Source organism: Pyrgilauda ruficollis, unplaced genomic scaffold, assembly GCF_017590135.1.
Source record: "Pyrgilauda ruficollis isolate IOZ18807 unplaced genomic scaffold, ASM1759013v1 scaffold31, whole genome shotgun sequence".
In the NCBI taxonomy this organism is placed as follows: Eukaryota; Metazoa; Chordata; class Aves; order Passeriformes; family Passeridae; genus Pyrgilauda; species Pyrgilauda ruficollis.
This window is the reverse complement of record NW_024524489.1, coordinates 5,046,556-5,073,592: the sequence shown is the minus strand read 5'-3', so window position 1 is coordinate 5,073,592 and position 27,037 is coordinate 5,046,556. Positions and strand designations below refer to the sequence as shown.

Below are 27,037 nucleotides of genomic sequence, written 5' to 3'. Positions count from 1 at the left end.
TGAAAATAAGAAGTGCCAGCTTTCTTGCCTTTCTGGGCTGGGAGGTTCCCCCCTGGTCTTGCCCAGCCACTCCACTGCCCCAGTTCTGTCTGTGACAGCCCTGTGTGTGCTGCACACAAGGAGCAGTGCGGGCAGGAAATGCAGCTGCCTGTGCTGTGTGCCACGAGCTGACTGTTCAAGTGCTCTAATTAGAGGGCATTTGGCTCTGCTTGATTCCCCCCATCAGACAGGGGTTTTATAAACACTAATTCTTGTCAGGGTGAGGAGGGGGTGATGAGATCATGTTTCAGTGCATCAATGAGCTGAATCTGGGAGTTCTCTAGTGCCCATTTCATTGCCCTGATAATTTGTTGGGCACATCAAACGTGACGTGATCATTTCAGTGGAATTTGAAGCAGTGTCAGCTTCAGCCTGGAACTGGCAGAGCAAAGTGAAAGTCTCTTCATTTGCTCCTTGCTTGTAAATAATTTCATGTTAAATCACAATATTTTAGCTCAAACCACAAGTTAGAATTTCAGGTATTCATAAGTCAGATGCTGTGTTCAGTATATAAGTTACTGGGTTTTTTCCTGTGGCAGCATTAATTGTTGCCATGATTTGAATTCTTTTCAGGTTATTTTGTCAGATGCCAGTGCTCCTGGTGAAGGGGAGCATAAAATCATGGATTACATCAGAAGACAAAGAGGTAAAATTCCAATTAATGTGGACATTTTGTTTTAAGTTAAGCTCAGTAATAACTTAGCATGACTTTGACAAAATGTAATTTTCTTTTGTGCAGCTCAACCCAACCATGACCCAAACACTCACCACTGTCTGTGTGGGGCTGATGGTGAGTTCTCTCTTGCTTGTGGTTCCTGAGTAATCACATCAGTATCTTGCTTGAAGCAGAATCCACTTTGTTTCTAAACATAAAAAAAAACTTTAAAAAACCCAAACAACCCAAAACTTGGTTATGTTCATCCTTAATCACATTTTATTCTTCTCCCTTGCTTGGTAGCTGATCTGATCATGCTTGGCTTAGCTACACATGAACCAAACTTCACCATCATTAGGGAAGAGTTCAAACCAAACAAACCCAGGCCATGTGCTCTCTGTAACCAGATGGGGCATGAGGTTAAGGATTGCCAAGGTCTGCCCAGAGAGAAACAAGGAAAGGTAAGAATTTTGCTATTTCTAGAATTTTTTAATCTGTAGTGTATAAAGAGATTCTCAAATCGTTCTTGCTGTTGGTTTTAGCTGAAGCATGGTGCAAATTGTTGCTGGGAATACCTAACTTTCTCCTTGGAAGTAAAATACAAAAGTGTCATGCCAAACCTGATATCCACACTTGTGGTGTTTTGTTGTTTGGGGTTTTTCCCACTGAATGAGAGCAATCAGTAACTGAACAGATGTGCAAAGCAGCAAAATACACACTTGGCACAAGGGCTTGGGAGCCTGTTTTTGGATCTCTCTCTACTCCTCTTGAAACAAACCTTGCAAGTGGGGCTGGAGAAGCTCTGGACTTGGATCTGATGTGAGTCCCCTCTGGTTTCAGCACGATCAGTTTGCCGACACCATGCCGGTCTCAGAGCAAGAGTTCATCTTCATCCGGCTGTGTGTCCTGCGAGAGGTGAGCTGCTGCAGCTGCTGGCTGTAAATTCCATCCAAACCCCACACAGTGTTCTCTGAGCTCCTTTTTCTTGTGTGTGTGTTGCAGTACTTGGAGAGAGAGCTCACCATGGCCAGCTTACCTTTCACTTTTGACTTTGAAAGGAGTGTTGATGACTGGGTCTTCATGTGCTTCTTTGTGGGGAATGACTTCCTTCCTCATCTGCCATCTCTGGAGATCAGGTAGATGAGAATCTGAGTTCTTTTCCTGCAAAAATACCCCCTGTGCTTTTCACTACCAGGAGTCTCACCCTGTGGTTTGTGTTTAGGGAGGGAGCAATCGATCGCTTGGTTAACATCTATAAAAACGTGGTGCACAAAACCGGGGTGAGAGTTTTTCCTTTTCCTTTAAAAATATCTGGGTCTTTGCCACAAAACGGGCTTGCTTTTCAACTCTATTATTCTCTGACCTGCAGGGCTACCTGACTGAAAGTGGTTTTGTGAACCTGCAACGGGTCCAGATGATCATGCTGGCTGTTGGGGAAGTTGAAGACAGTATTTTCAAAAAGAGGAAAGATGATGATGTAATTTTTTTGATTGTTGTTCTGACATTCTTGGAGTTAGTTAGGTTTTAATCGCTTACTGTTAGCCAGAGACACTCCTTTAGGAGAATAAGAAAAAGAAAAAAAACCAAGATTTGTATTTTCATTGTTATAATCTCTGAATTCTTCCAGGCTTAAAAAAGAATCTTGTGCTTCCAAGTTTCTTTTCCTGGAAATGCCAGTTTGATGTTCAAGTTTTCAGTGGCCCAGGAATCACAGAATAAGAAATATCTTTCCTTGAGTCTCTTTTCCTAATTCTAAGACTGTAATGTCTCTCTGACTTTTTTTTTGGGCAGCTCTGCCGTGCAGGCAAGGAGTCTGTGTGCTTTGACACTGCTGTCACCCCCAAATAAGGCTGCAGCTAAATTTAGTAGATCATTTAAATTCCTACCAAAGTTTTGGAGCTTTGGGTACCCAGCTTTTTTTTCCCCATAGATTTTCAGGGTTGGGTAAAAAATTCCATCCCATTTCTGTTGGATTTATAGACACAGGAAATGACCCATGTCTTATTCAGAACATTCCCTAAAAATTTAATGGCATGGTCAGTTGAGGATTGTAATGAAATCATTTGCCAAGGAGTCTGTGTCCTTGACTGACTTTATTTCCCTTTGTTTTTCATTTAGGATAACTTTAAAAGACGACAAAAAGAAAAAAGGAAGAGATTGAAGGTAAGTGAATTCCTTACCCAGTGCAGAAACTAGCAAGGATTTAAATGTCTACTTGAGTTTTTCGATGTTGGAACTGCAGATGTAAGCATGGTGTTTTCTGACTTGTGTGTAACTATTTCAAAGTTAAAAAAAATAAGTTGACTTTTTTTCTATTCCATATTCAAAAAATGTGCATTTGTACATTCATTTCCCCATAATGTTAATCTGAAAATTGTGAGGAAGCATCATCTCAGTGCTGGGGAGATCACACAGCCCTTTCATCAGTCTTGTCTGTGTTTATCTTGCAGAGGGATCAGCCTTCCTTTATTCCTGGTGGTCAGTTTTCCCCTCAAGCCCTGGGAAATCGATCCAGCCCTCAGGCAATCTGTAACCCTCGACAAGCTGCCTTTGAGATGAGGATGCACGACAGGCAGAACTCGGTGAGTAGATGTTCAGAGGCATTTGCACAGTGAAAGGAAAGAATTGCAGCCTGTGTTTCTCCTGGCACATTTTTGTCTGCTCTGTCGAGTTTTCTTGAAAAGCTGGCACATCAAACATTATTCTTCAAGGAAGTGGCTTTTAATAAGTGATTTTTCTAAGCATGCTTGAATAAAAGTGTCTTCTTTATTTCTGCTTGGAATGATGCTTTTCCCTGGGGAAGGGAGAAACTTGGAAGTAGTTTTGGGCAAGGTATTAGTGAGGGAAAACTGGAAAGAAGTGCTCCGATAGAAGTCCTGTTAGCTTTAAATAACAATCATGACAAATATTTTCTTTCTTGGTATAAATCTTCATCCAAACAGCAAACAGATTAAAAGTTCTTTTTCACCACAGAGATGTGTGTTCTGTCTCTGAAGTCTAAATACAATGTGCTTTTTCAAGGTTTAATTTCTGCTGCTCTTCCCTTTTAATCTCAAAACATTTTTGCACCTGAGCTACGCAAATTAGTTCCTTTATGGAAAGGGAGGCATTTCTTTTGGGCTCTAATATTAAAATAGATACATTTGAGAGGAGTTGAAGAGACCAGCTGTGAAGGAGCTCAGAGTATTTCTGGCAGTTCTGAGTTGGAAGCACCTTTTTTTCACCAGTGCCACAAAAGGAAGTTGCAGCAGAAGCTGCAGTGGTGTTCCAGAATTGGACTGTATCCAGAATGGCATGTTTTAATCAATTCATACTGTGTTTATTGCACCCATTTCTTTCTCAAAGCCAGTGGCATCTTTGCCTCTGTGCATCAATGCCTGCCTTTTAACAGGGATGTGGTTTTCCCTTTTGTCCCTTGACTATGATGGGTTAAGGGTTGTGCAGCCTTTGTCTGGAGTTTTTTGGAACTGAAGAGAAGGTTTGTGATTATCACAGAGGTGTTAATTTTAACTTCATTTTTAAAAGCCTAATAAATCGTCCTCTTCCCCCCTGCACCTTGCCCTGTTTATCTCTAATAATTCTGACCCTAGACAACTTCAGCATCTCCAAACACCAGCCTGACTCCTGACAACAGCCCGTCCCTGGGAGGAGGAATTAAGCGGAAACCTGAGGACAGTGACAGTGAACCTGAGCCAGAGGATAATATCAGGTGAAGCCATTTTTTGTAGCACTTTGTTAGCAAATTACTGAGATAGATGCAGCCTAATTAATGCCATTTAGCTCAGTGCAGCGCTGCTGCCTTCGGATGCTTTTGTGATCTTTTTATCCAGCGGTAATTAATGTGGAGGGTGAAGATATCCAGTAAATTCCAGTGAGATGGGTGAGCTCTGGCCGTTCAAGCTAAGTATCCAGATTAGTATGCATGCAGGTTTGCAGCCTCCGAGCCACTGCTCCCTCTGAGACCCAGCTTGGCGAGACATTCCCTGATTATGTGAGCGGAATGTGCTGTTCCTGGAATCTGGGAGCTGTTTAACCCGCGTGGCTCGCCTGTGCGCAAGTGGGCAGCAGTATCAGTGCTCTCCACCTTCTTTGGTTTGCAGCAGGCCCTGGTTTGTCCCTGAGTTCTTGCATTGTCTCAGGAGGGCTGAGCCTGGGATGGTTGAGACAGGAGTTTTCTGGGAATTAACCACCAGTGAGTCTGCACCGGGCAAGGGCTTCAGTGAAACTCTTGCTGTTTGCGTCGAGGGTGGAGGCCCTTACAGCTGTTCCTGAGAAGTGCAGCCACAGGGATTTGTTTTCTGTGGAGTCAGGCCATGGGTGGATGTGGGAAAATACTCAGGGTTCTTTCCTTGTGGAGTTCTGGTTACAGTCATCACAATGTGTTTGTGACATGTGGCCCATCAGCTCTAGCAATATCACAATTCTTGCTCTCATTCTTTTCTTTCTAGCATGTCTATATCTGAATGGACTGATTCCTTTTTTAAATCAATCAAGCAGTATTTTTATATAAAATGATAAATCTTAAGGATAAATGACTCCATCTGATTTCCATCTGAGTGTTATCAGAGCTGCTAAAAGAAGGTTAAACAGTATGAGTGAACTGTGGTGATTCACGAGCAGCAGTGGTTCTGACAGAGTTGGTATTGCCAAGGAAAAGGATGTGCTACATTCAACCACAGTTTTTTTAAGCTTTTGTAGCTCAGAATATTTTTTCATGTCCTTTTCTGAGTGGAAATTAATTCTATGCTTGCCATTGTAAATAAAAAGAACTGCATTGATGTCCTGGATACAACCACACTGTTTGTGAAAATAAATTCTGTATTTAGAACGACTTTGAAACCAGAACAAATTGTTGCAGTCGGCTACAGATGGGTTTTATCTCACAGAAAGGTTTTTTTGAATTTATGCAAGTGTCTGTCTGCCAGGCAGCTCAGAGCCTGCAGATGTTCTTGACTCCATCCCTCAAGCCTTCAGTGCCAGGAGCTCTGTTCTTGCTTACCTGCTTTTCTGGGAGCCTTGAAAGCATCTCTTGGCTTTTCTGCCTTCTCATCAGTGTGAATCATCTTAGAAGGATTTAGGAAGTGTCCTGAGCAACTGTCTCAAAACAGAAGCAAGGGAAGATCCTCTTTGCAGAGCCAAAGGGATGTGCATCCTGTAAGGAAGCATGAATGGATCGTGGCACTCTCCTAAAGCTCCATACACAGGATTTAGGGCTCTGGGAACATCTGACCAGTGTCAGCTTGAGGTCACCTCTTGGAGTGGTTTGGAATAAAATTCCATGTAAGAAAACAAATCATTATTAAGGGATTATGTGGTTTATCCAGTTTGGTTCTTTGCTGACATGATACAGCAGAGCTGAAGGGTGCAGCTGCCGTGTGGGAAAGAGGAACCAGTGTTTGTTTTCCCTGCCCCATCTGTGGACAGACATGAGGGGGAGCTGTGTGAAGGAAGGATGAGCTGTGGCCAAGGTGGCTCCTGTGATCCCAACGTCCACCTCTGGCCTGAGAGACTGAAAATCCTGTGTGAAAGGGAGCTCATCTGATGTGAGGCAGCAAGCACAGGGTGCTGAGCTGCACAAGTGCCTCTGGTGATCACAGCTTGTCTGAACAGCAGCAGAACACAGAAACTGTTGTGCATTTGCTTGCCTTTATATTTGAGGTACCAGGAAAACTGTCAATTCTGCCAACAGTCACATTTTATTCTGTTGCTGCTGAGCATCACTTTTTCTGCTTTCATTTAAACTGTATATAAATGGCAACTGAAGTAGCAAGTGGCTTTGTTTTACACTGTTATTCAGACCTGCAGATGTGCATCTGTTGAGGTGCCCATCCATGTTAACATGTTACCTGTGCCTGGTTGTGTTGCAGGTTGTGGGAAACTGGTTGGAAGCAGCGCTACTATAAAAACAAATTCGATGTGGACGCCTCAGATGAGAAATTCCGCCGCAAGGTTGTGCAGTCCTACGTGGAAGGGCTTTGCTGGGTTCTCAGATATTATTATCAGGTACCCCAAAGTTTCTTGTCTGAACTTGTTTCAGTCTGTTGCTCGTTTTGGAAAAGCTGTGGGGTTTTTTTGAAGGTGTAAAACAAATGTGTGCCCATTCTGTTTGACACTGGGGGTTTGAATGCAGTTTCACCATCCCTGGAGCTGCTGAAGGAACAACTGAACGTGGCACTCAGTGCTCTGATATGGTTGACAAGGTGGTGGTTGGTCACAGATTGGACTCTCATCTCAGAGGTCTTTTCCAGCCTCAGTGATTCCAGAATTCTGGTTTTCACATCTGGCAGCAGCACTTGGTGCAGCAAGAACTGCTGCTATTTTCCCTTTCCCACAAATAATGACACTGCAGGTGACTAAATGAGAGAACAAAGAACAAAGCCCTTGAAATGCCAGTAAGAATTTGTAAGGGACAGAGTTGTCAGTCTCCTCTGTAGATTGTAATGCTGCTCCATGAAGTGTGTTGTGATTGAAGTAATCTGTGTCAGATTTAAATCTTTTGATAATTGAGATGTCAGATTGGCAAGAGATTAGTGGGCCGTAGTGAGGTTTGTTGCACTGATGGTTAATAAGGAGCTCCGTGCCCTGAAGGCAAAGTCAGTTAGACTGGCTGTGTGACCTGGGAGCACAGTGTGCTCCCAACCCATGGAGTTTGTCCTGTCTCAGGAATTTGGAGCTTCCACACAGGGCTGTGTCTTAAAACTTCATATTTTTCCTCAGTGGCTGCCACCTGTCCAGCTGGGAGCACAGGCAGGGCAGATACTCAGGTGCCTCCAAAATGCAGTTTCCAATAGGTTTTTACTCCCCCCTTGGAACAAAATGGGAATGTGTCCCGTTCCCTCCTGCTCTAACCATTCCTTGAGTTTGAGCTCTGACTCATCTGTTATGGGGGATAAAAATCATCAAGTTTAAGGTTTGCAAACTCTGGTGCAGCTTGTCTGCAGGGATGTTGAGTTCCCCACATCCTTGTGTGCATGACCTCCTTTTGTGAAGGACATGTTACCTGGATGCCTTTATAGGTGGGAATTATCAGGATCCTGGGCACAAGGAAACTGTATTTTTTTAATCATGATGGGGTGTTTTCCCACAACTCTCTGTGCCCATCTGCCTCCAGGGGTGGAAATGAGCCTTCAGGTGAGCTGTAGGTAAAAATGTCCCCTTCAGTGGTACAAAAGCACAAGACCATTCCAGTCTGTTGTATGGGGATGGAGAAGCTGGAAAATCACTCCCTGCTGATATGGAAATGAAGTTAGGAAGCTGTTGGGCTGGGGGAGCTTCAAAATAGGTTTGCTTGAGGATCTTTGTTTGGCTTTTTTTCTTCTCATCATAATAAAAATTGTCTCCAGTAACTACTGCTGGCTGTCCATAAAACTTGTGCCAGTATACATTGCATGCCTTTCTGTTCCTACAGAAAGCTAATAATGCAGGGCATGTCCCACTAGAGGGAATATCTGTTTGGAGGGAGGGGGGGAAAGGGGAAAAAAAGAAAGAAGAATGAAAGCAATCCACCTGGCTTTCGAAACATTCCAAGTCTGTCCGAAGGACTGCAGAGAATAATTATAGGTGCTGTACTTGTATACCAAAAATATCACTGGAGGAGCCTTGTTGACATTTAATCATTCAGAACTGGAAGTCAAAATAGTAGTGGGCTTTTGTTTCAAGTGGTGCTGCTAAGAAAAATAGCTGAGAAGGTGAAAGCTTGACTCAGACCCTCTGGAGCCACGTTTCCTTTAGGAGGTGCACGGTGTTCTGGTGTGTTTTGAGTTTGCTTGATTCTCTCCTTTCCGAGGAGACACTTTGTATTCCCCACTGCTCAAGGCAGGAGAATGAGAGGGGAAGAGCAAAGTGCTTCTCCAAGTGTGCAGTAGTGCTGGTACTGGAGAGAGGAGCACCAGTGAAAACCAGAATGCTTCTCAGCATGTCTGCAGCAAATACTGTTCACATTTGCACACCCAGCAGGGCGTGCTGGGGGTCTCTGCTCCCACACCTCCCCAAGTTAGCATAGGGATTTTGCTGTGGAAAACAGGAGTGTAAACTGCTCTCTGCCATGTTGTCGTGTTTGGTGACTGGGCTGTATGATTTTAATTTGCTGTTAAGTCTGATTTTTGTGTCTCCCACCTCCCTGCCCCAGGGCTGTGCATCCTGGAACTGGTATTACCCTTTCCACTACGCTCCCTTTGCCTCGGACTTCGAGGGCATTGCAGACATGCCTTCAGACTTTGAGAAGGGCTCCAAACCGGTAGGGCTCCTGATTTATCAATTCATTCGCTGCTGATTTGCCCTCTCATCCCAAGTGTCCCACACCTGTTTGTCTGTTCTCAACAGTTCAAGCCTCTTGAGCAGCTGATGGGGGTGTTCCCGGCCGCCAGTGGAAACTTCCTGCCGCCAACGTGGAGGAAACTCATGACAGACCCAGTGAGAATCCTTCTTGTATTTCTGTCTGTGGAAGCTCAGGTCATCTTGCACTGGTGTGAAGGGGACCTGCTGCTTCTCACTTCAGGCAGAGAAATGCTGCAGACCAGGAGGGAAAGGTTTTGGAAGATTGCAATGGTTCTTCAAAATCCTTAAAAGTGATTTCTTGGAATTCAGATGTCATTTCCCAGCTCTCTTACACTTCAGATGGTTTAGTTTCTTCCAGAAATCTTCCAAAATTTAGTTGGGGAGCAGATAACTTACCCTAATCAGCTCTCCTCCTTATCCTAATTTTTCTCTCCACCTTAATTTCTTATTTTAAATCTCTGAGTAGTGCAAGTGCCCATCCTCAATTTGTATTTAATTGGCTTTTAATGAAAGTTGTTTCTGTTATCAAAGACCTTTCTGTTTGGCACCACATGGCATTCTGAAACCATGTCAAAGTTTGCTCTAAGGGTGAATTTCGTTTTTCCAATTTCAGGAATCAAGCATCATTGACTTCTACCCTGAAGATTTTGCTATTGATTTGAATGGGAAGAAGTATGCTTGGCAAGGTGAAACTTCAACTTTCCTTTTTTTAAATTTGTAGACATTAGTCTTAAGAACCTGTAAAAATAGAAAGAAATTAGAAAATTACCTTAGAGAGAAAATGCTGCACAAAGGTAACTTGTGCTACTTGTTGTGGGGACAAGTATTTTACAGCAGGTGTATTTTTGTAAAGAAATCAGTATGAAGAGCAAATTATGATTCAGTAACTGGTTTTGGATTGGCAATGATTATTGGTAATTTCAGCAGTCACTCTAGATTTGTTCATTTGTCCTGAACTAGTGTAATCATTCTTCTGTTTTTATCAGCCTCAGTGTGTAATTGTCTTTTGTCTCCTTTGCATTTAATTAATGGATCTTGTTCTGCACAATCAGTGGCTCATTAGTGCTGTGCCAAAAATACTTTGGGGAATATAGAAATATTTTGGAGCACACAAAGAATGGTAAAAGAGCTACAGCATTTATGCAACTTTTCCTTTCTTTAGAGAATGTTAATTTCCAAGGTCTGCCAGATTCTGTGGCTGGGTGTAATTTACACTGCAGCTAAAGTTTTAGGTTTTCAGTTTGAGTGCAACAGGTTTTGTTTGAATAAAGCCACAGAAATATATGACTTCTAAAGCAAAAGTGTGATTCCTTCAGATTCACACAGTTCTGGCTGTTTCTTGGCTAAGGAATCTTATCAGAGCTTGCCATGCTGGTGTCTGTTTTTGTTCTGGGTTTTCTCAACAAGTGGGAGCAAACACTGTTTTGGTTTTGCCAGGTGTGGCGTTGTTGCCCTTTGTGGATGAGCGACGCCTCAGAGCTGCCCTGGAGGAAGTGTACCCTGACCTCACTCCTGAAGAGAGTAAGAACTGGGGTGTCGAGCTAAAGAATTGGGGTATTTTGTTATCACCTATGAAATTCACCATAAATGATCAAACAAGGTGTCCTCAGTGTTTGGTTGGGTTGAGTTTATGACACTCTCTTCCTCAGGGGTGCTGCTGGTAATCAGAGTGATCCTCAGTGGATTTGTTTTTTAACACTTATTCAGCTTATAAATATTTGTTTCTCTGTTGTACAGAAATAACATCTGGTTCTTGTGGGTAAAATGTGGAGGTGTGGGGAGTTTGGGGTTGTTTTTTGTCAATTCTGTCTGTATTTGCAGTGTTACTCTATTCTAAATTCAGCATTCCTCCACTGAACACAAGATTCCCATTATTTTACTGCCTGCCAGCTGTCCTTGGGACCAGGCACATCCTGCCTCTTGGGAGACATTGTATTTCCTATGTTCTCAGGGAACCTTCAGAGCTTTCTCCTAAATCACAGTGAAACTTGGCTTTTGTGGAGGTGTCACCAGGACAGCCTTGCTGGTTTGCTGCATTCCTTCCTTCCCTCTTTCCTCTGAACTCTTGCCCCATCCCCATCATTTCTCCAGGCAGGAGGAACAGCCTCGGCGGTGATGTTCTCTTTGTCGGGAAGCACCATCCACTCTGTGACTTCATTGTGGAGCAGTACAAGACCAAGAACACAGAGGTAGGTTGCACTTGTTGTTCAGTGGGAATGGTGAGATGGGAAGTCTGAAGGTGCTGCAGCTGAAAACTTCCTCCCTAGGCAGTGGACATCCCACCGGAGCTGTGCCACGGCATCCAGGGAAAGCTCACCCTGAACGACAACGCCGTCCTCCCGGATCAGTGAGTGTGGCCTTTGGGGTGGGTTCTTGCTGCTAGAGGAGCCCTCCTGCTCTTATGGCAGCAGAAATGGTTTTGTGTCCACAAGGAGTAAATTAAAGCTCCAGACAAGGCCACCTGTGTAGGTGTGAGGGTTCAGAGCAGGTCTGTGTTACCTCCAGCACAGGGGAAATCCCCAGCGAGTGAAATTTGCATTCTCTGGTCCCGTTTTTTAACCTCTCAACTTGCCTTTAAAGCAGCCTCAGATATCTTTAAAACACTCTAATGCATTTGTTTATTTGCTGAGGAACCTTTGTTTGTTTGTCATTTTGCCTGTGGAAGGGTGACTTTATGTGTTTAGTTATTGTTTTATGAGGTAAATGAGGGGGTAATAAAAGTGGTAGTGCTCAGTGGCCTGGTTCAGTAGGGTCATGTTTTGGCTTCTCTGCTTTTCTGTGGATGTTATTGTGGGCTGATGTGACTTACCATTAGTGCACGTTGCCTAAAAACCCCAAAACTCTGCTTTTTATATGCTAGTCTGCATTACATCAGAGAAAAATCCAGGTAGTGATAGCTTAGATATATTTTAGCTTTGTCCATTTAGTCTGCAGCACTAAAATCAGGGCTGTTCCCAGCTACTAAGTATACTCATACTTTTAGTTTTCTTGAGAGTGCATCTAGTCTGAGGAATGATCAGTGTAATCCTCACCTTGTAGGATGCACACTCATTTTTCTGACTGTGCTCAGAGATACAAGCAGGTGTTCAGTGCATCGTTTGCATTAAGTGCACAAACACTGGCTTGGTTGGGCAGAAAATGTACCTCAGATCACTCTAATAGACATTTCTCCATTCCTGTCATGGTTGAGAAGAATATCACCAAGTCAGAGTTGTTCCTGGAGGGAACAGGAACAAGAAACCTCTTCTGTCCTTGCCTTCCCTAGACAGACCCTAGAGAATCCCCACACATCTGCTGCAAAAGAGGTGACATTAAGAAATAAGGATTCAGTCACTCCAATGCTTATAAAAGTACTTGGTTTAGGAGAAAGGCAAGTTAACTTTGAAATAAATGTTCTGCAGGCTTAGTTGGCAAAGCAGCAGATGGTGAGAAATGTGTTTGGTGGTGTTTTGACAGAGGTTTTTCTCTTCACCAGGGTGGTGCAGTCTCCGGTTCCCATGCTGCGGGATCTGACACAGAACTCTGCAGTCAGGTCAGTCCACTGTGGGTTTTCATGCAGGGTTGTGCAAAGTGCAGCTCCCGAAACACTGAAAGTCACTTGTGATCTGCGTCTTTTTTATCTCCAGAGAGGCACAGCTTGGTTCAACCAGAGCAACAGCTGTGCAGAGAAGTAATAAATGCTGAGTTACACTTTGTCAGGACACTGTAGGAAGAATGTCCTAAACAGGGATGTAGTTCCTGTGAGTGATGAGTTAAAGGAAGGGTTTGGCTTTTCCATCTGCCACTGTCAGGAGGTCGGAATTGTTCTGTGCTGCTCCCCATTTCTCTGTCACAAGGATTTTTCCTCCTGTCTTTAGAGGTGGTATGTGCAGTCACGGCATTGCTCTTCAGGCTGTGTCACTCAGGCTGAATTTTCCAGGGAACCATTATTCTCTTTCCTTGTAGCCTCATTCTTTCTTGGTCCTGGAAAACATGAATTCCAGCTGGAGGAGTGAGATTATTCTGCTTATCTGTCTGCTTTTAGCTTTCTTGGTCATAAAGCAGTGACTGCTATTTCACTTTGTCTCCATTATGCAACAAACCTAATCCTCAAATACTTTCTTCTAGCATCTCATTCAAAGATCCACAATTTGCTGAAGACTTTGTTTTCAAGGCTACAGTGTTACCTGGGGCAAAGTAAGTGTCAGCTGCCAGCTTTCAAATCATTCAATTCTGATTTATCCATCTGAGTATTTGCTCTGATAAGTACTTATGGAACTGTTCTTATTGTTCAGGAAACCTGCTCCAGTTCTGAAGCCAGGAGACTGGGAAAAAACCAACAATGATGGCAGGCCCTGGAGACCACAGCTTGGCTTTAACAGGGACAGGAAACCAGTGCATTTGGACCAGTCAGCGTTCAGAACCTTGGGGTAAGGCTGTGGGGTTACTGCTGCCTTGCTGGGAGGACTGCCCTCCTTTTTCCTTTTTAAATTAAAAAAAACCATGGAATGTCCAAGCTTAGGTGTTGGTTTTCCATGCTGGACACTCAGCGTGTGATATTTAAATTCAATATTGCTGAAAACTGAACATTACAGTGACTTTGCACTAATGCCTTGTTTGCTTTTTGGTTGGTTTTTTGCCCTCCTAGATAGTTCTAAGTCACTTTTCTGTTGTTTGGGGTTTTTTAAAACTTGTTTGGTGGATGTTTGCTTGTAGGTACAATGAGAATATTATGCACAAGTGATAATTAAAAGTGCTAGTGAAGACAGGAATGTCTTTTAAGTTTTTATAAACAAAGAAGCTTTAAAAATTAAATGGGTTTCCATACTGGGGAGTGCAAGGAGCCATGCATCTATCAGAGCCAGAGAAGAGAATGTTTTAAAGGAGACTGGCAAATAAAGTTGGGCTCTGGAGTGTCTCCTTAGGAAGAGAAAATACCTTCTTCATCTTATGCCTCTGGGGGAGCTGCAAGAAGGAAAAGCACTCCCTTTTAGGAAGGAAAAGCAGAGCTGTCCTGGGGCTGCACTTGAGAACCCTCTTGCACGTCACAGTTGCAATAAAAAGCACAGCTGTGCCATTGGAAACCTGAGCATTTCCCTGGGAGCAGCTCCCCAGCCCATGTGTGTGTCGGGATGTGCCTGCGCCCCGATCCACCAGTGCATCCCTGGCTCAGCAGAAAGAGAGGGGGTGTGGGATGGGCTGGGAGGCAGCTGTGCTGGGAGATGGAGCTCACCACAGCCTCCTGACCTGCTGCCTTGCCATTTCTTCCTGTAACAGGCACACGATGCCGAGGGACAGGGGCATGCCAGGGATGTACCCCAACGCTGTGCCGCTCGGAGCCTACGGCAGCCCCTACGCCAGGCCCCTCATGGGCAGCCAGCAGCAGATCCCCAAACTGCTGCCAAGTAAGTGCCCTCTGCTTCCTGCTTCTCACTGCTGGGTTGTTCTAAACATCATCTCTCTCTATTTATTTCACTTATTTATCTGTGCTTAAATGTGATCTGGAAAGAAGAATGTGGGGAATGAGAAGGCAGAACTAGCAGAGAGAACTAGCATCCAAATTAATCTCCAAAGAGAATATTTATGTGGTTTTGGGGAGGTTTTTGGGAGCCCAGCAGTCCCTGTGCTGCTGTTCCTGCTGAGTCCTGATGTGTTGTGGGAAACACTCCAATGTGCTCTGTCTATCCCATGTCCCTGGACCTCATCCTGCCATTGAGGCACTCCCAAGCTCTCGTCCTCATGGCACCCGAGCCCCTTGTGCTGAACGGGCAACACTCTGCAGGCAAATACCCCCCAGTGCCATAGACTGGTTCAAACTGAGGAGGCTTGGAGCCACTGCTAGAGGAGAAATCCCTGTCCATCTGTTGGCCTTGGAAAACTGTCTGGTGGCTTTCTGTGATGCGGGCCTCCCTCCCCCTCGGTGCACCACAGCTGTCCCCTGTCGCTGTTCTGCAGGTGTGCCTGGCAAAGCACAGAGCAATTGGTTGGGCTTTTCCTCCCTCCTCCCTGTGCTGCTTTTTCCAGGAGGCAGAGGTTGCTGTGCTGCTGTTGTGTGGAGCAGCAGGGCGAGGAGCCAGGTGGAGCTGCCTCGTGCAGGCTCCTTCACCGCGCAGGGTCGTGCGCCAGCCGCGCTCTCCGGAGCCAATTCCTGTCACTCTGCCTTCATGGGACACCGCAGTGCTGCACGCTGCAAGCATGTCCTCTGGCACTTCACTGGGTTTTGTTGTTCTTCCTCTTCTGCTAAGACTGTCCTAGGAGATTAGACTTAAACTCTAATTAACTTCTCATTTGCACTGACTGTGGCGTCAAGTCTTTGCAATGGATTACAGCAGCGCTTGACTTAGAGTTTGGAGGTTGTTTCTTTCAGTGCCTCGTTATTTGGGGCCTGAGGACAGCTCATGTCCATCGGGAGGATGGATCAAACAGCCTGAGGGCTGTGTTACTCCTAGAACCATTCCCAAAACCCATCCTGCTGCCTGGCTGGAGGGTCAGGCCCCAGCCTGGCCCACCTGGGACTGTCAAGTGAATCCTGTATGCCTCAGCTCCTCTTCTACCAGGTAGAGTCAGACTTGCTTAAACCCTTGTTAGAAGAATACCTCCAGGTGGCACAGCCCTGAATTTCTGCTGGGATCAGCCTTTTGGATGTTCACCTGCCCTAAGATCATAACACATCCTGGATTACGGAATGTGTGGGTCTGGTGCCAAGCAGACTTGTGAAGATGAGGAGTGTCAGCAGCTCCCCATACCCCACTGCAGTGAGGCTCTTGCTGAGTGGAAGCAGTCTGCCTGCACAGTGTGGTTGAGAGTTCACAAGCACTTGGGCTGATTCCCCCCCAACAATGTTCTGCCTGGCATACCCAGAGGTGTTCCTAGGTCTGGCAGCACAGCATCTTTTTTCCCTTTTGCAGTCACCTCTTCAGTCCCCTAGTGTCTTCATCAAAGCACTGGTACCTTCAGCTGGAAAATCAAATTAGGAGAAATGGGAAGGCCTCTTGGATGACACAAGGTTGTCTCCAGTGTCCAAGTTGTGTTCATCAGCTGTACTGTTGTCAGAGAACTGCAGTTGTGGTGTGGCCGGGCTGGGAAGCACCTGGAGCCCACATACCCTTGAAAAACCACAGCTGATGTGGTCAACATCCCCACATTCAGTGGGACTGATGCAGAGCAACTTTTCTTTTGGTGTGTGGTGTTGTCATGCACATGCTGCAGTAAAATCAGCCTGCAGAAGGGCGATGCGGTCAAGCCAGGAGCCAGCTCCTCCTCAAGAGCCTCAGGGCTGGGGGTGTTCCTCACCAGTGCTCCCTGATTTGCCTTGGATGTGCCAATTTTCAGCTGATGAATAATTGTCTGTGCTGATAACTTGGGGAGTCAAGTGCAGGGTGGCAGCGCTCTGGGAATGGCAGGTTTGGCTCCTGCAGAGCAGGACATCTGATTTATGACTTGCATGGCAGGCAGTAAACTTGTCAATTAGCTGCCTTGGAAAAGTGATTTTGATTAGTGCAATCAGTAAACACAAAATCTTCTCTTTGATTGCCACCCTGATTAGATAAATTGTTACTTGAGGAGCTGCTAGACAAGGCAGTTTCTTTGGCCTTATAGCTCTGGGAAATGCCTAAGTTTTGCAGCCTAAAGAAAATATTAATTGTCATTCCTTCTCCCATTTTTTACCTTTCTGAAGTGCAATTCACTGTTCCAGACTCTCTCCCTCCAAGGTTGTTCTGTCAGCCATACAAATGAATAGGGGAGCTTTAAATGTTTTGATGATGATTTCATTGAAGTCTTGCTTAAACTGAGCTGCAGAAAGGTGTGGTTACAGCAGAAGACCTGGGTCCTTGCTCACATGGAGGGTAAGGGTCTGGAAACAAGATGTTGCCTGTGTTTCTGTGCTGCTGCTGTCTGTGAAACTTGAAAATTATCAGAAACAGAGAGTCATTTTAGGATATTTTTGATTGAAAGTTGTGACACTCATGGACTTTACCAAACTTTTAAAGATATTTTAAGCTCCAGTTGAAAAACTGCTCATTTTCCCCTAAAGCAGTGTTGTGGATTCTGTTGCCCTCCCCTTGTATTCCAAAATAAACATGGCTTTGTGTGTGTGCAGCCTGGAAAAGCCCTTGAGATTCCCAGGCTGATCAGCAGGGAAGTGTCACTTCCCTACCCTCAGTCCTGGTCTGCTTCAGGCTGGAAATTGGCTGGAAAAGAGGAGCTGAGGAGCATCGGTTGGTAGCTGTGTGTGTGTCTGGGGATGTAAAACCAGGCTCATATCCTGGTTGATGTAGTTGTGTGTATAGGTGTAAAGCTGAATAAATAACCCTGCATGGGGGATAAATGAAGAATTATGGGCTGGATTGGCTTTGCCCAGCAGGCTCCCGGGAAGAGCAGAGCTGCTGGGGCTGGGAATTTATTTGGTGTTCTCTTCGCTGGGGCTGAGACAGACAATCCAGCCAGAGCTAGGAGAGAGGCACAGACTTATTTATTTTATATTTCCCCCTTCCCCTTTCCAAGGGAGGCCAGGCTTCCATGTCCTGGCCCCTGGCAGCACGGCAGGGTGTCCGTGTGCCGCCCATTATCCAGCTGCTGGAACCAGCTGTTGGAATTAGGTCACACTTGAAGGCCATTGAAAGCCATCAAAGGTGTCAGTGAAACTGGAGCTTTTGATTGACGCTGGCCCCAAGTGCTGGGGGCTGCCTGGGTGCTATTGAGGAGCTGCTGCTTTTATCCTGTTTGCTGACCAGGTTATTTAGAAGGACAACAAGCGTTTAATTGTGGGCCCTGTTAAAGCAGTGTTGCTCCTGCCTCGCCTTTGTGCAGGGCTGGTTTGGGTGGCACAAACAATGGGTGAGTGGGTGGTCTCCTGCACGCCAGCACTGGGGCTCTGGCCAAGGTTTTACCCAAAAAGGCTTAATTCAGTCTGATTCCATTATCTGAGACATCATTAATAGGTTTTTATTAGTGTATTATCACTGCCCACAGTAACTTTTAAATGTACCTTTAGTATCTTCAGTGATAATGTATTTATATTTTGTTTTAATGCATGCTTTGTCCCTTACATCCTAAATACAACTATATTTACTTAAACGTGAATAAAACAGAATCATCCACTTTATTCCATGCTCTGGCCGTTGTTTTAGTTGCCTTTATGGAATAACTTAGCCCAGTCAGAGGGAAACTGGCCCATATTTTGCCTTTGACATCTTTGTTGGTCACAAACATCATGTGTTGTGGTAACACAGTGGTGGGTGTGTATTTGAGTGCCTGTATTTTTAACGTAGTAATGAATGTACTGGTAAGATATATGAATATTAAACTGAGTTGTTAGGGTGACAGACAAGGTTTTGGATCTTCAAAAATTCAAGAGGAGACACCTGCAAAGCATTTGAGCACTAACCAATGCTAGCTGTAGCAATTAAAATTCATAATTCTCTATTATGAAGCTGTTGGATGTGCTAGAGCCAAAAAAGTTGCTTTTTCTCTGTTGACAGCAGGACTCTGTCCAAGCCAGCAGCAGGAAGCCATGACTTGGAGTGTGTTTGTGGCACATCCAGCCTGAGCTTTCCTGTCTGGCTTCCCAAAAGCAGCCCTGGGGCACGCAGAGGAGTGAGCACAGCTCGTGAGTTGTTCTTGCTCTCTCTCATTTTGCCATCTCATTTTGCCCTCCAGATCTTCGGCCCCAGGAGTCCTGGAGAGGTCCCACGCCCTTGTTCCAGCAGACACCGCAAAGGTAAGGCACGAGGGATGTGAAACATGCCCAGGAGGGTGGACTGGGCTCTGCCAGCCTTCCCAGTGTTTGGTTTTCTCTTCTCTGTTTGCAATATTGTGGTTTAAAATTGTGGAAATGATGCTGTATGGCAGGATTTTTGAGTTAATTAATGTCCATGATTTATTGATGTTTTGAGAGCCCACTACGTGGTGTTCATCCTTTAAAAGGCTCGAGTACTTTGTATTAAAAAAAAGGAGGGAAAAACACTTTCCATTAAAACTCAGGCTTCAAAATTAACTTTACTGTTGGTGCTTTGGTACCATTCTTGGTTCTTTGGCCTTTATCTTATTGAAGCTTTTGAGATACTATGAAATTGAACACAGAGAGCTTAAAACTGCATTAGATTTTGGACAGGCTAAACAAATTTCTTTTTAGGAGGGCTGTGGAGCTTAATGAGGCATAACTAATGGTGTTCCACTTTTATCATTCCTGTGCCACAGCCGCAGCATTAGCACAGACCAGCCATTGATTCTTGCTACAAACCTCTTGAAGTCCTAATCAGCTTCTTTGGTACAAGTTTTTCAGGCCTGACAAGCCCATTGTAGGGCAGTGTCACTGTAGGTCAGTAGTTATTAGTTGCCACTGAAAACAGTTTCTTTAACTACTTAAGGCTGAACTGAATTAAATGCAGAAGGGACTCAGGGAAGGATTATGGAATCTGCAGCCCAATAAGTGCCATCGAATAGAAGGAATGTGACATGGTTTGATAATCAGGGATGTTTTACATGCATCCCCTCATTGATGGCTTGTGTGTCCTCCGGTGGGGTGGGCTCAATAAACCCAGGCTACCTGTGTCAGCTATGAATAATGACATTTATTTATGTTTATGGAGGAGGGAGAGAAGTTTCTGCTCCAACACCCAGCTTTTTTTTTTTTCCCCTGGGTTTATTTGCAAATGTTTCACCATTGAAAATATGGGCTTTGGGGGAATTTATTGAGCTCTCCACAGTCACTTTCCATGGCAACCATTTTGATCCCCACTGAAGTAAGCCTGGCTCCCTTGTCCTGTGCCTCATCTGTGTGGAATATTGTAAGGCAAGATTCATTCATAATGCAAACTTTAATACTGCTTGGGCCATGGGAGTTGCCACTCCCACCCCTTAATTAAATCCATTTTATATACTTTTATTTGTGAAGGACTGCTGCAGGTCTGTCACTTGTCACTGCCTTCCCTTTGTTACACTGTGCAGGGTTTATGAAAAGCTCTGCCAGCACTGAGGATAAGTAGTTTTGCCGTGTTCTTGGAAGGTTTTGGATTTGGGGAGCAGATCAAACGTGCTCAGAGCTGGTGTTTAGTTGCTGTACAGAGGCAAGCAGAGACTTAAGCAGAAGGTTAAACACAGAGACACTTGGTACAGGAAAAAGCATCTGAACCTGTTAAAGGCATTTTGAGTTTCCTATTCTTTCCCTGGGAGCTGCTGTTCCCCAAACTGCTGCCCCCTCTTGCTGCTGCAGCTCTCCAGGAGCAATAGGTTCCTGGGGCAGAGCAGCCAGGGATTTCTGCTCAGGGAAGGAAGGAACGGAGGGAGAGGCCAGCCCTGCTCCAGCCCTGTGGGATGGAGTGGGTGGGCAGGAGACTGGGATATCCTGGATTCACCTCTCTGAGTAAGGGATAAGCAAGGAGCCCTGTCCCTGCCAGATGTGCTATTTCAGGGATGGAATGATACAGCAGGGGCTAAACTGGCTCTTCCTTCCCAGGCCTGGGGGGAAAAACCAGGAATATAAAGCTGCTTCTCCATAATTCAGCTATTCCTCTCTCCTGTGCAGGATTTCTTGCTTTTAAACCTAGTGGTGCACCTTGGTGTGCAGCAGGGAAACTGAATTTTGGGGTCCCTCTCTTCTGTCCTGACATTCCTGGGCACTGCAGAGGTCCTTTTTGTGCTCTTGAGCCAGTCCAGAGTTCATAGAGATTTGCTCCCTGGCTGATGGAAATGTGTCATCGGGTTGAACAGATCTTTTTTGCTTAACCTATTCATAGCAGTAACTTCCAAAGTGGCTGGGGTGTGAAGACAGGAATGTTTTCCTGTGTAAATTCTCCTGAGTTTAGCTGACCTGGCTGAATGTGTTTGAGTTGATGTAACTCTGGAGTGTGCCTGTGTGAGCTCCTGGGGTGTTCCAAGTGGCACAGTTCTTCTTTTGGTTACAGCTTTGCTGTGTGCAGATCTCCACCCTCAGGTGATTTAGATCACCAAACAGTGCCCCAACAAAGCTGTGATGTTAGTGGTGTTGTGTTTAAGTTGTTAAATATCTCAGCTTTTCACTAAATAGCACTTAAAAAGTTTAAACTCCGTGCCAAATAAAAATTAATGTCACAAGAAATTTGTGTCAGATTTCCCCATTCCAGGCATGGAGCAAGAGCTGGTCTGTGAGCCTCAGTCATCTTTATCACCAGCACTTGTAAAGGCAGAATGATTGTTAATAAAACCCCCAGAGCTGGGGCTATACAGCTAACTCCCTGCAGTTTTCCTTATGGCTGAGCAGTGTATTTTTCCTGGAGAGTCTGCTGTTTTCTAGGAATCGTGAGGGGAAAAAAACTTAGTACTCAAAACACTAAGTCAAAAGAAGCAAGTATGAACAAAGGAAGAACTTAGAACGTTGATTTTGAAGGTTTCGTCCCCACAAATGTAAAGTGCTCTTATCTTTAACTACAGCATGGCTCATTCTGAGGGGTGGCATGTAGTGCAGCAGGTAAATCTGGGATGCAGAGCCTCTGTTCTCTGCTGTCCCCATCCCAAACCTGGGAAGCAGAGCCTCTGTTCTGTGCTGTCCTCATCCCAAACCTGGGATGCAGAGCCTCTCTTCTCTGCGGTCCCCATCCCAAACCTGGGATGCAGAGCCTGTGTTCTCTGCTGTCCCCGTCTCCCTCCAGGCTGGCCCTGCTCTGCTCAGCCAAGTCCCTCTTCAGCACGGGTCAGGAAGGATTAACTGTGTCCACTCTCCATGTTTTTCCCTCACAACATCATATTGTCCTGCAGGCCCCACCTGCTCTGAATCCTTTAAGGAATTGTCCCTCAGCCGTGCTCAGCTGTAACAACCCGATCACGGCTGTAGCATTTCCCTAAATATTTTGAATCAAACAATATTGGATGTGTTCTACCTGTTGCTTTCTAATTATCATGTCAGAATGGGTACTTGAAGGAAATGAAAACATTTCTTGCTGTGGGTAATCCGGGATGGCAAACTGGGCCATAATGGATGTCGGATCTGCGTTCCCATATAAACTGTACACCAAATGTCAGTCAGCCCGTGCCAATTAGTGCTTATGTTGCTAGGTCACCGTGGTCAATTGAAAACGGCATCAATAGAACTTGAAAAGGTTTCTTCCCGATCAGACCTCCTGACATATTGAGCAGAATAATGGATGGGAAAAAGCAGCCAAGGCCCCTACCCTAGATTCCGAATGCTCGCCGTAAGAATTCATTTGCAACCTGCAATTAACTGGGAAGAATGGGCTCCCAGAAAGAGTCTGGGCGTTCAAAGAAAGCCCCTGGCTCCCGTGTGGCACATGTTTACTCCTGGGGTGCTGGGGAGCCTCTGGGATCAGCAAATCTGCCCCTGCAGTAAGAGGTGCACGGAAGCCTTCCAGGGAATTGGAAAAATCTGCTGCGTGCAGCCGGGTTTGCTGCTCATGGCAATGCAGCTTCCAAGCTGTGCCGAAGGAAGAGGTCAGCAAAGCGGCCTTTAGGGGGATTTGGGAAGATATTCCCTGCTCCTGGTTTCTCACTAGTACTTGGCTGTCCCTGCTCAGCTCAGAGACAAAGCCAGGAGTGGGTCTGTGCTGTGGGACGCTCTGCAGGAGCCCTGTTCCCAGTGCAGTGTTCTTTCCTTGCGCAGAACCGCCGGAGCTGCTCCTCTCCTCGCCTGGAACCGCATGGTGCCGTCCCCAAACCAGTTCCAGCCAGCTCAGTACCAGGGCCTAGGGCCCATGGGATACCCACAGAGACCCGAGGACCGCATGGACAGGGGCAGACAGGTAGGAAAGCGGGGCCCCACGTGCTACGCTGTGCTCCCCTCCCAGCCAAGGCTTCCCCCCACAGCTCCTGTGGCTGTGGAGAGGGAGTGTGGCATGGGCAGGCATTGCTGAGGTGGATTTAGTGTCACTGTGTCACCAGGCACAGGTGGGTGACTGCCCAGCCTTGGCCAGCCCCTCTGGATGTACCCCTGGCACAAGGCCCATGCTGGGACTGCACCACTGGTGTCCATGAGATGGTCACTCTCCTCCTGCAGCCCCAGGCAAGCATTGCCACCAGTCTTCCTCTTCCACAAGGAAATCTGCCCACTGGACCTTTTGGGTTCTCCCCAGCATGTTTAAAATGTAGATTGTTGCAGCTTCCTGAATTTCTCCCCTGAAGTGCTTATTGGCTTTCTCTGAGCTGAAAATCTGCTTAATGCAAATGTTGGGTTCTCATAGCCAGGAATAAACATGTGGAAGTAGCTCTCTGCAGTTAAAAGGAAACAAGCAATTGTGAGAGGAGAACTTCATCCAAAATTGCAGGTGACTTGGTCAACAGTTCATGAAAATGCCACAGAATGAAAATGCTGCTTGAAAGTAGCAGATGACTCTGCTTAGGGAATTTTTTTTGGCGGTGTGGTCCCAGTAAAACATGATCTGCATATGCTGTTTTACCAGAACTCTGGGTGTTTACACTGCTAAACACACATTTTAAATAAATTTTTGATATCTAGGTTGAACTCCTAGTTCTACTGCTGTTTGTGGAAATCAGACTGTGGGAAGGTTAGTGACCAGTCCCAGGGAGGAGGAGGAGGTGACAGCCCCATTGCCCTGTCCTTTGTGTGGAAATTAAGGCACAAACTGTTGGAAATGTGCCTTCTGCTGGGGCCTGATTCAGCTCAGGACAAGTCACTTTTTAGTCACTCCTAGTTTGAATTTCCTTCCTCCCAGCCTGCTCACCTGCCCAGTACCCAGATGTGTGTTACATGGCACAGCACCAGTACAAACCCTGCCAGCACTGGTTGTGACTGGAGGCAGAACTCCACACCATGGGTCATAGTCACGGGAAATAACGAGGCCTGAACCTTGACTCAACCAGTGGAGCTCCAAAATACATTTTAAGTTTGGATGAGGTGCATTGATAGGATCAGATTTCAGAAATCTTTAACTTTATGCCACACAGGTTTACCCAAAACACCAGAGCCTGAGGACTAAATCCCTGATTGCACTAATCCATAGCAGGGGCTGCTGTGCTCCCGGGGAAAAATTAGGGGAGGATCTTTGTGCTGTTGGAGTCTAAGCAGGGTTTAATTAGTCTGGGAAATGGACTCCTGGAAAAGTCTGTCTGCCATGGCACACCCTGCTCTGCCCTTCATCCTGGGCAGGATGCACCTGCTAAAGGAATCTGTGCTTGGAGCACTTCATTCCCAGCCGTAAATTGTGGTGCCCAACAGCTGGAATCGTGAGGGGGAGCAGGAATGGTTTCCCAGCAGGGTTGACAGTGGGGGCCCAGGGAGGGTATCCCTGTTAATTCCCACTTTGGAGCCCTGTGGACATCCACAGCCTGGTTGAAGGTGTGGTCTTTCCCAGAACAGAATTCCCCCAGAGCTGCATGGTCCCGCCTGCGGGTGCAGGAAACGTTTAACCCAGCGGTGACAACCCTTTTTTAATTTTTATTCATATACATTATGAGTTCATGATTGAGCACAAATCTTACAGCTCCAGTGAATTTTGCTGCCTTAAAAAATTCCCTTTGCAGTTCGCTGCAACTGTTTATCTGCTTTAATTTTCTCTTTTTTTTTTCTTTTTTTCTGTTCTTGTTATTTTTAAATGAACTTTCAGATGTCATTATTTCTTCCAGACTGGAGTGAAATGAGAAAGTACCTGAAAGGGTTTAGGGTGCCAGCCTAATCATTGAATCCGGCCTTGCTGCCTGAAAATTTCAAAGCTTTAAAGCCTTGAAAAGGGATTCAAGTGGAAGTGGTGACACGTAGCAGCATAAATAATTATCTTTGGGCCCTTTCACCTCTGAATTCTTTTTTTACAGCGTACAGAACATGGTCTGAAGAGGTTAATAAACGCGCTGCCGCAGAGTGCTTACAAAATTAATGCAGCTGCCATGGATCTGGGGGGCTCCCTGGGAGTGGGGCTTTGCTGCCTTCCAGCTCTCCCAGAGAACCAAAGAATGAGCTTGCTGGGGTGGTGCAGGTGTTGGGCAGTTTTATTCCAGCCCGGAGCAGCACACAACGGAGCGTCCGCGGCTGCTGCAGCACTCCCAGACCTCCGCTTTGTCCTTCCCTGCTGATGGTTTGGAAGGGTTTTTTAAGGGATGTGGCCAACTTGTTTATTTTTTAAATTGAGTTCATCAAGCCTGGAAACAAACCTTCCTGCATGGGCAGGCTGCAGGAGCCTCCCTGGCAGGTCTGCTCACCGGCTTCGTGGTTTCCGTGGTTATCCCGGCCGCCGTGTGCTGTGAGGAAGAGAGATTTCTCTTTTCAAGGAAGGGAAGCCCCTTTTTCCTTCTGCACCCAAAATCCCTGAGTAAAGAGCAAACCAAGCCTGTAGCTGGTGTTGGTGCATCACCTTTAATTAACTTGCTGGTCTCTGCAATGTACCAGGTTTGGAAATAATTTTGAATGCTTCATGGAGGTTTTGTGAAATTTTCAAACGGATTTTTCCACTGGATACTTGATGTACCAAATGCCTGAATCTAAGTACAAATGTACATCTGATTTGGAGTCATTTCCAAAGTGGGATTTGGATCTCTTTGACCTCTTATTAAACCGAATGAGTGCTGGAAAACGCCTCTTCTACAACAAACAAGCTTTCGTTTTTCCTTAAAATACTTTTGTGTAAAAATGCTGAGTGTGAGCTGCCCCACGTCCCTGGCTCCAACATTTGTCCCTTTGCAGCGGAGCACAGCAGAGGTGTCACAGGTGGGAAGTCCCTTGCCCACGGTGCTGCCTGGGGATGGATTTATTTGGGATTCCTGCGCAGCTCCGCTCTGCACCAGGCAATCCAGCCCCAGCCGTGTTTTTGGGAGACTCCAGAGTTGGATAAGGGATGCTCAGCCCTGCCCCTGGCACCTCTCTGTGCAGAGGATGTTTTGTCCCCATTCTGTATGGCGCCTCGAGCTCACCCCACTTGTTTACTCGTGCTGCTAATCCCAAAAATAAATGCTTGCTTTTGTTTGTTTGTTTGCAGGCGTACGGCCCCGGGAGGCCCTTCCCGCTCCCACCTCCTGCAGGAAGGTACAGCTGGAATTAGCTCCTGCCTCCTGGATTTTTTTAAACGTGGAAAATGTCTGGGGTTTTTGCTTTTGTTCTTTTTATTATTTGTGGGGCGAGGGGGAAAAAAAAAAATGAAGTTGTTAAGCACCGTCCCTGTAGTTTTTAAACGGATGCCTGTTTTAAATGTGCACATTTCTTACGGACCTGATGATGATTTTTTGGGAGGGACTGGAAAGAGCGGATTGCCGTCGGAAGAGGTAGGAGTGCTGCTTTGTCCTCCTTACATATCCAAGCTGTGCCGAGCGCTGCCCGCCACTCTGAACTCCAAACATCTCTACTCCACACACAAGAGCCTGAAAACAGACAAGGAGTTGGAAAGAATGCCCAGAAATGGGATTTTATGAACTCTCGGGGCAGACCCGGCAGGCAGCCGGCGGCACTGGAAGACACGGCCCTCGCTGCTCCTTGGCAGATGCTTCCTTCGGCTTCTCGGACTCTGAAGTAAAACATTTCAACTTTTTGGATGTGTGCCTGTTTCTGGCGTGGGTTTTGTCATGGCATAACCAGGCAGGGGCCGTGGGTTTGTCTGTTTGATACCTAATTTAAAACGGCTGCGAAGGGCAGAAATTCCATTCGTTTTTAGCACTCTTTCTAGGGATTTTCTGTGTGAGTGTACCAAATCAGTAAATATTTTTATTTGCTTTATAAAGTGGCTTTTGAAATTCTGAGCAGTGGTGTGTGGTTAATTTCCAGCCCCCTCCAGAGCCTGTTTGTATCTTTCACCTGTGTGCACGCATTCCTGTTGATTTATTGGAAAATAATTCCACCTAACCTCTACCATTTAGAAATCTTTGTTTAATAAAAAAAAAAAAAAAAAAAAAATGAGGAGAGCATTCAGTTCAGCTTTCCCTTTGGATTTTTCCATTAAATCCAGGTATTGTGTAAATCAGTAAAGTTCCCAGTCCCTCTCTGGCCCCAACTCCTTGGTGCTCCCTTCTTTCCAAACATCCCGGTGTTAATCACCAGCAACTGGGGCAAAAGCCCTGACAACCCCTTTTAACTTGGAAGGAAGAAATCAACCTGGACTCATTATTTTCAAATGATGGAAGGTGGAGCAGAATCCTTCATTGTGATGCAGCATTCCC

The 27,037-nt window shown here is 45.7% G+C and overlaps 1 protein-coding gene across 1 annotated transcript in view; it reads left to right on the top strand.

Moving 5' to 3' along the window:
• Positions 1 to 26,620, top strand: part of XRN2 (5'-3' exoribonuclease 2) — a 32,680-nt gene extending 6,060 nt beyond the window's left edge. The window contains exons 7-30 of the mRNA XM_041473976.1: positions 613 to 685; positions 779 to 829; positions 998 to 1,155; positions 1,535 to 1,609; positions 1,697 to 1,830; positions 1,917 to 1,974; positions 2,064 to 2,171; positions 2,813 to 2,857; positions 3,145 to 3,276; positions 4,285 to 4,403; positions 6,562 to 6,697; positions 8,823 to 8,930; positions 9,017 to 9,106; positions 9,585 to 9,657; positions 10,409 to 10,492; positions 11,063 to 11,160; positions 11,239 to 11,318; positions 12,447 to 12,503; positions 13,079 to 13,147; positions 13,246 to 13,380; positions 14,228 to 14,355; positions 18,611 to 18,671; positions 22,545 to 22,683; positions 25,867 to 26,620. Of these exons, the coding sequence (XP_041329910.1) occupies positions 613 to 685; positions 779 to 829; positions 998 to 1,155; positions 1,535 to 1,609; positions 1,697 to 1,830; positions 1,917 to 1,974; positions 2,064 to 2,171; positions 2,813 to 2,857; positions 3,145 to 3,276; positions 4,285 to 4,403; positions 6,562 to 6,697; positions 8,823 to 8,930; positions 9,017 to 9,106; positions 9,585 to 9,657; positions 10,409 to 10,492; positions 11,063 to 11,160; positions 11,239 to 11,318; positions 12,447 to 12,503; positions 13,079 to 13,147; positions 13,246 to 13,380; positions 14,228 to 14,355; positions 18,611 to 18,671; positions 22,545 to 22,683; positions 25,867 to 25,929 (2,274 nt within the window). The 3' untranslated portion in view covers positions 25,930 to 26,620. The remainder of the gene's footprint in view (positions 1 to 612; positions 686 to 778; positions 830 to 997; positions 1,156 to 1,534; positions 1,610 to 1,696; positions 1,831 to 1,916; positions 1,975 to 2,063; positions 2,172 to 2,812; positions 2,858 to 3,144; positions 3,277 to 4,284; positions 4,404 to 6,561; positions 6,698 to 8,822; positions 8,931 to 9,016; positions 9,107 to 9,584; positions 9,658 to 10,408; positions 10,493 to 11,062; positions 11,161 to 11,238; positions 11,319 to 12,446; positions 12,504 to 13,078; positions 13,148 to 13,245; positions 13,381 to 14,227; positions 14,356 to 18,610; positions 18,672 to 22,544; positions 22,684 to 25,866) is intronic.
• The last annotated feature ends 417 nt before the right edge of the window (positions 26,621 to 27,037 follow it).